This window comes from Mauremys mutica, chromosome 17 (assembly GCF_020497125.1).
Source record: "Mauremys mutica isolate MM-2020 ecotype Southern chromosome 17, ASM2049712v1, whole genome shotgun sequence".
In the NCBI taxonomy this organism is placed as follows: Eukaryota; Metazoa; Chordata; order Testudines; family Geoemydidae; genus Mauremys; species Mauremys mutica.
In genome coordinates this window covers 10,451,065-10,458,934 of record NC_059088.1, presented here as the reverse complement: position 1 = coordinate 10,458,934, position 7,870 = coordinate 10,451,065, and the positions used below count along the sequence as shown (strand labels likewise).

The following is a 7,870-nucleotide window of genomic DNA, read 5'->3' as shown; positions in this document are numbered from 1 at the left end:
CTCAAATGGAGAGGAGCTTGGAAACCAGGAGCTTGTAGACCACGATGGTACTGATCACATTTAAAAACACGGACAAACCTGGAACCCAAGAGTTTCCAGAACCAGGCATATACTAAAACTCATGGGATCCTATTGGGTTTTCAAATGTACAGGGGGTTAGAAACAATGAGATTCTAAACCACACAGGATCTGAATGAGTTTTCAGACATTGACAGACCTAGAACCCATAGGTTGCAGAACCAAAGGTATAGTGAGAACTCATGGGAACCTCCTGGGTTTTAAAACATACAGGGGGTGAAAAAATGAGGTTCTAGCACACATCATATCTGATGCTGTTTCAAAACATTGATGGGCCTAGTACCCACTAGGTTCTAAAACCATCAGTATAGCTAGAACTCATGGGATTCACAAACCACCCAGGATTCCCAGAACCCATGAGATCCTATTGAACATTGAAACATTGAGAGGTAGTTTGCAAGATTAGCTGTACTTCTGTCCTGAGAGTGCAGCCCACCAGGTGTCAGGCCTTGTGCTTTTAACCGTTCCCAAATGGACTCTGGCAGTTCTCCCATACTTAGTCTGAGCCCTGGCTCACAGCACAGATCAAGCAGCTTACACTACAGGTCTGACTTCCGGAGTCTGAACAATGGGGAGCCAACTTCAACCAAAGTCTTGTTTCCATCTGAACATGAGCAATGAAGCGTTTAGAGAAGCAAGGTTTTAAAAGAACAGAGGGGCTACGCTCATGTCCAACTTTCCTACAACCCTCCACCCTGGCTGGTGGCCTGTGCAAGCCTGGCTTCTTCAGACATCCCAGTGGGCCCTAGGAGACAACTGTTGGAGCACCTCAACAACGACTGCCTCTCCGCTGGATAGATTCAGAGATTGCAAAGCCAGAAGGAGCATGGTGCTCCCCTACTTTGACCTCATGCAGAACATCCGTGAAATAGTCCTTGGTTGAACTAGAGCACATCTCTTAGAAAAACACCCAGTCCTTCCTTAAAAATTGCCCGTGATGGAGAATCCACCAGGGAGGGTCCTTTCAAGTCTTTATTGTCCATTGGACCTGTTGGCCCGCAGCCTTGGCCAAAGTTTTGTAACTTGGCTGGAGCTGGCAGGTGGGATCTTCATAATTACTTCATAATTACCTCTTCACCACTCTAAAGTGTTCATGGGCAGGTGGTTTCTCTGGAGCTGCTCATTGTTCTGCTGGCTTCTTTTCCTTACTGGTGGCTCTTAAACTAAGCCAGAGGCTCTACAAACTAAATATCCCAGTGATTGGGTCACAGGGTGGTTGTAAAGTATTTCAGAGCCACCACAAAAACCTTGAATCTATGTAGTTCAAGTAACACCCCAGGAATGATTATTACTTATATTTTATTTCAGGTAGTTCCGGGAGCCCCAGTCCTGGCTCAGTGCCCTGCTGTGCTAGGTGCTGTACAAATACAGAGCAAAACAATGAGTCCCTGCACAAGAGAGCTCACTGTCTAGGGAGGCAGGATAGATAGAGACCAGGACTGAGTCCCAGGAGGCCTTGGCGCTATTCCTGGCTCTGCCACTGGCTCTCTGGGTGACCTTGGCCAAGTCACTTCCACACTCCGTGCCTCAGTTTCCCCATTTGTAATAACTGCTACTGACCTCCTTGATAAAATACTTTGAGATCTACTGAGGACAAGCACCAGAGAAGAGCTAGATAATGCTATTATAATACACAGATTCTTCTATAATACACAACGACAAATGGATTTTAAACCATTAGGAAATCTAGATCCCCCATGAGATTTTTGCATCAAGCACGGAATCTGGAACCTGTTGGATTCTATATGGTTTGAAAACACTCTAGGATCCAATGGGGGTACTAGCAATAGTCATGAATCTGGAACTCATGGACCCTATTGAGTTTGAACATATTGAGAGACTTAAAATGAAGATTCCAGAGCCAGCTAGTGATGCAGAACCCATGAGAATCAGTGAAGTTAGAACACATCTAAAACAAATTAGATTCTGGAGTCAGCTATTGATCCTGAACCTTGATCACCCATTGAGTTTCATAACATTGAAAAACCAAGAACAAATTAGGTTCTAGAGCTGGATAATGATCTAGAATCTTCAAAGACACATTGACTTTGAAAAGATTGAGAGACCTAGAACACATGGGATTCTGCAGGTGACAAGGAATCTGGAATCCTAAGGACACTGCTCGGTTTATAAACATTGAGATACCAGGAACCCATCACATTTTAGTTCAATCAGGGATGAAGGGACAGGTGGAATGACAAGTTTCCAATGCTCTCTTACTCTAGGCACTCTCAGGCCATATCCAGTTCTGATCCCTCATTTCTGCCCCTTGTTTCCCACTGGTCTCAGGGGCTTCGCTGCCAAGATCATCAGCGAAAGCTGCCTTGACCAGAGTGATGAGGGACATCCTGAGCACCTGCTGGAACCTCTCCCCTCACAAAGATGTAGAGTACAAGGGTGCAGCAAGTGTATAAATAAGTCAAGAGGGTGTAAAGAAGCAGGAAGGCGCTTGTGACCGACACCAGCACTGCATTCTTGTAGAGCAGCAGGCCATGATAGAGGCAATAGGGCACCCAGCAGATGAAGAATGACACCACTGCAATCACCATGACTTTGAAAGGCTTCCTACACCGCACCAGTCCCCTCTTCTTGATCTCCAGCCCCATCCAGCCTTGGCATCCCACGCTGGTGCAGACAGGCAGCACGAAGCCCAGCAGGAACTTCACCCTGAACAGGACCGGATGGAGACGTGTCTTCCAGGCCTGTGTCTCGGCTCTGTCCCACTCTTCAGAGGTGTAACTATTGGTGCAGGTGACCCTGCCTCCTTCATCTCCAGAAGAACCCGGAAGCCCAGTTAGGGAACGCTGAAGGTGAAGGAGACCAGCTATACGACCGCGACCAGCTTCCTGACCGGAGCCACGGTGCGGTGATGCCAGAATCAGACGGGGCAGCAGGGGAGAGTGCACTGGTCCAGGCTGGTGAGGGTGAGGAAGAAGATGACAGAGAACATGCCCAGGGAGAAGAAGGCATTGAGGAGCTCACACATGGCCATGCCGAAGAACCAGCAGAAACCCAGGCAGATGTAGATATAGGCGAACAGAGTTATAAAGCAGGATATGAGTAGGAAGGGGAGCACCAGATGGAAGGACAAGAGGCAGGTCACCATCCCATCCTCATCCTCAGCCCCAGAAGCCACAGGCAGAGCCACCGCCAGCCACCGCCAGCAGGGGGTGCCACGCGCGGCTGCCACTTGACTTCCCTTCCCGTCCAGCTGGGGGTTGCTCCCATTGGCTGCTGGGCTGGTGGGCAAGGTGGAGGGGCAGGAGTGGCTGGGAAGGTGAAGGGGCCGTGAGACCCTCAGGAGGTGTGGGAAGAACACTAAGGGGATTGGTGAAGAGGGAGAGAGAGACAGAAGTGTGGAGCCCCAGCACTGCCAATCCCTGCATTTCATTCTTCTCCCTGCACAACCCGGCAAGTCCCCCAGCCTGATACAGGGAAAACCGGGAGTCCTGGCTCCCAACACCCATGCCCCAGATCTATCTCACCGGCCCCCATCCCCTCCTTGAGCCATGGATAGAACCCCGGAGTCCTGACTCCCACCCCACTCTCCCCGCTCCAACTCACTAGACCCCACTCTCCAAACAGAAATGGGGGCAGAACCCAGGCTCCCAGTACACCGCTCTAACCACTAGACCCCCCCCATTCCTCTCAGATTTCAACCTTGGTCTAGTGTACCATGCCACTGGGGGCTGTTTTCCCAGTAGCACTGGGTTCCCGTCAGGGGTCTCAGGGTCCCGGCTTTGAGGATGGGGCCTGTGTAACGAACACTCTGGGGAGGGCTGGGTGTGACTGAAATTTTATCTAGAACAGGAAGGGGCAGGATGTCACATGAGTTGTCTCATGCAGGGATGCACCCACAACATGTAGATAACACAGGCCCCCTAACGGCTATTGACCTGCTCCAACCACTAGACACCACCCCCCTCCCAGAGCTGAGGACAGAACCCAGGAGCCCTGGCTCCCAGTGCCCCCTCCCCCTGCTGTAACCCATAAGACCCTCACTCCTTGGCTGGGAGTTGCATTATTTGTGACTTAGCCTTTGTTGTGAGCTAACGGGGCTGGGTTATCTCTGGGTGCAGCCCCTGTCAGGAAAGAACTTATGCAAAATACAGGCCCTTCCTCTTCACGGGGGCACGACTCAATAGATGAGCTGCTGGCCAAGCATCAAGTGCATTAGAGTGGGGAGCTGGGAGCCAGGACTCCTGGATTCTATGCCAGGCTCACAGAGGAAGTGGGGCTAGTTTTAAAGCACTTGTTGTTGCTTAGGTGGTTTCTCTACTAAGGCAGTGTCCAATGATCATTTCCGTTCATGGTTTGCAGCTTGTGGATCTCAGAGAGCCGGTGGGGGTGGAGCATGTAGAAGACACAGAGTTAAGGGGAGTGAACTCAATGCACAGGGGAGGGCTCTTGCGTGCTGGGTACAGACTCACGGACATTTTGCTGGGAAAACACACGCCATCCAAATCTCTCTCTGCGCTGGGTTCTGACCTGCCCAGGTGAGTCGAGACAATGGACAGACGGCCCCATATTGGGTCTAAAGGGGAATTTCCTTTCTAAGGCCCCCTAGAAGCCACAGAAATTTGCCATATTCAAGGCAAACCAGTGGGATTCCCAGCCACTGGGTATTAGTAGGGTTAGGCTGTGAGACTCCCTGCCACTGGGTATGAGTGGAGTAAGCGCGTGAAACTGGGTAGCACTGGATTAAGGTGGAGCACTCAATACACCGAAGTAGGAAGTGAGATCTGTGACATGGGTGATTTTTGCTCTCTTTTTCACATTTTACAAATCTCTAAGAAACAGTAGGTCAGTGGATTGAGACTTCCTGTGTTATAATGAGAGTGAGAAGGACCCTGCCCTTTCTCAAGAGTCAGGGTGTAGCAGCAATTCCTGTGGCAGGCAGATGAGCTCAGGGGTTGGGGCGGCTTTTTCCAGCTTCTAGCACTGAGCTCCACCATCACCAGCACCTGAATACTGGAAGTCAAGAGGTTGATTCCCCACATCCCTGAGCTGGCCTGTCCCTGCCCTGCAGACAGATTGGACCTGGTGTCTGCTAGGGGGAAACACCCTGTGTCCCATTCCCCCACCCCTTCTGAGCCAGCCCATTGTCCAGATCACTGCGACGTGGTATTCTCAGCAGAGCTCTGTATTTGACCTACCAGACTGTCCCCTTCCCCACTGCTCCCATGTCTCCTGTCCCTCATATCCTCCTCTTCTGCCCATAGCTCTACCTTGTAGCAGGGAGTTCCACCGGCTATAGCCCACTTCCTGAGCATACCCAGCCCGGATATTGTGGAGGACCTAGTTAGGTCCTGTCCAATAGTACGTTCCTAACCCCCTCTGTTATTTCTTCATTCCTCCTCTTCCACTCTCCCCGTTCCCCTCCTCTGTTGTTCCTTCCAACCCCTCTTCTGTCTCTCCCCAGGGCACCATGGACCGAGGCAACATGGCCCTCCCACCAACCACTGGGATGAATTCCAGCCAGACCCCAGCAGCTGTGAGTGCCGCATACCTGGCCTCTGCAGTGTTGCTCTTCATCACCTTCCTGGTGGGTGTGGTGGGGAACGGGCTGTACCTGTGGGTGCTGGGGCTGAAGATGAGGAGGACAGTGACCACCCTCTGGTTCCTCCACTTGGTCTCCTGTTCCCTCCTCTTCACCCTGCTGATCCCCTTCTTCATCGTCTCCCTCCTCATGGATTTCCACTGGGTCTTCGGCACGGCCATGTGCAAGCTTCTCAACACCTGCATCTCTGTGGGCATGTTCACCTCTGTCTTCCTTCTCACCCTCATCAGCCTGGACCGCTACATCCTCATTCACCGTCCCATCTGGTCCCGGCGTAACCGCACCCTCCCCCGGGCTGGGAAGCTGGGCGTGGGCATGTGGCTGGCCTCCTTTGGTCTCAGTGCTCCGTATCTGGCTTTCCGGGAGACCCGGGTGGTAGATGGGGGCAGAATCAGCTGCATCAACAATTACGCCCTCTCCAGAGACTGGAATGGAGCCGAGCCGCAGGACCTGGGCAGACGGGTCCACCTGGCTGTCTTCATTGTCCGGTTCCTGCTGGGCTTCCTGCTTCCTTTCTGCACCATTGTGGTATGCTATGTTCGCGTGGGGCTGAAGATGAAGGAGAAGAAGCTGGTGTGGTCTGGAAAGCCTTTCAAAGTCATGGTGGCCGCGATGGTTTCCTTCTTCCTGGGCTGGCTGCCCTACCACCTCTACCACGGCTTGAAGCTCTCCAAGAAGGAGGTGCCAGAGTCAGTGATGGGTGCTCTCTTGGTCATTTACACCTTCACGTCCTGCTGCAACGCCTGCTTCACCCCCATCCTCTACCTTTTCGTGGGGGAGAAGTTCTGGCAGGTCTTCAGGACGTCTCTTGTCACTCTGGTCAAAGCGGCTTTTGTCGACGATCTCGGCAGCAGTGCCTCTGAGTCTAGTGGAAGACATGGGTCAGAAGTCGAGAACACAATACAGTTGATGGCCTGAAGGTGCCCAGACTTAGGGAGAGTTGAAAACTTGCCATCCCAGTTGTTCTAGATTCCTGATGGTTCTAAATCCAAATGGTTTTCAAGTATCTTACTGTTCATAAACCCTGTAGTGTCCCTGGATTCTAGATTCCATGCTCTCTCCAGAATTCAGTGCATTCTAGGTCACTCAATTTTTTCAAACTCATTGGGTCATCAGTGGCACCAGATTAGTAGCAAGCTCCAGAATCTTGTTTGTTTTAGATCTCTCAATGTGTTCTAACCCAATTGACTCTCTTAGATTCTGCATCACTAGCTGGCTCTGGAATCTCATTTATTGTAAGTCTCTCAATGTGTTCAAACTCAAAGTCTATGGGTTCTAGATTCCCATCTGGATCTAGGACATCACTGAGTTCTAGAGGTTTTTCAAACCACATAGAATCCAACAGGTACCAGATTGTTTGCTGAAAGTTTCATCGTGGTTCTAGATTTCCAAATGTTTTTAAATCCATTAGATGTAGAAGAGTCTGCATTATAATAGCGATATATAGCTGTTCTCTAGGCTTGTCATCAGTAGATCTTAAAGAACTTTACAAGGAGGTTAGTAGCAGTCTTCCAGTTTTTACAAATGGGGAAACTGAGACACAGACTAGGGAAGTGGCTAGGCCAAGGTCACCCAGTAGAACCTTTGGTCCATCCAGTGGCAGAACCGGGAACAAACCCATGTCAGCTGTGTCCCAGCCCAGGTCTCTGTCCATGGGTCCCCTTAGATTGTGAGCTCTCTGGGACAGGGACTGTCTTTTCGGTCAGGATTCGGGCTCCCCGTGCTACTGAAATAAAAAATTATAATAAATAAACCTTCCTGGGCATTCCTTGAACTACATAGATTCTGTATGTTTTGTGGGGTGGCTCTGACATAATTTACAAACACCACATGACCCACTCACTGGGATATGTCATGTGGGGAGGCTCTGGCTTATTTTAAGAGCAACTGGTAAGTAAAACAAGCCGGCAGGGCAAAGAGCGGCTCCAGAGAAACCACCTGCCATGAACATTCAGGGTGGTGAAGAGATATTTCCAAGAGGTCTGCTCTAATTCAACCAGGGACTAATTCAGTGATGTTCTGCAGCAGGTCAGACTAGGGGACCACCATGCTCCTTCAGTCCTTGGAATCTCTGATTTTATCCAGAGGTCAGGCAGATGTTGTCGGGGAGCTGAACCAGTTGTCACCTGGACCCACTGGGATATCTGAGGAAGCCAGACCTATGTGGGCCACCAACCCCGGCTGGAGCTGTAGGTAAGTTAGACATGTGCTTAACTCCTCTATTTCAACAAT

At 50.7% G+C, this 7,870-nt stretch overlaps 1 protein-coding gene and 1 pseudogene across 1 annotated transcript; one reads left to right on the top strand and one right to left on the bottom strand.

The window, feature by feature from the left end:
• Positions 1 to 2,299: 2,299 nt before the first annotated feature.
• On the bottom strand, positions 2,300 to 3,210 carry LOC123351959 (annotated as a pseudogene).
• Positions 3,211 to 5,506: 2,296 nt separating this feature from the next.
• LOC123351958 (probable G-protein coupled receptor 33) lies at positions 5,507 to 6,556 on the top strand. Its single transcript, XM_044991651.1, has one exon. The coding sequence runs from the start codon at positions 5,507 to 5,509 to the stop codon at positions 6,554 to 6,556; it is 1,050 nt and encodes a 349-aa protein (XP_044847586.1).
• The last annotated feature ends 1,314 nt before the right edge of the window (positions 6,557 to 7,870 follow it).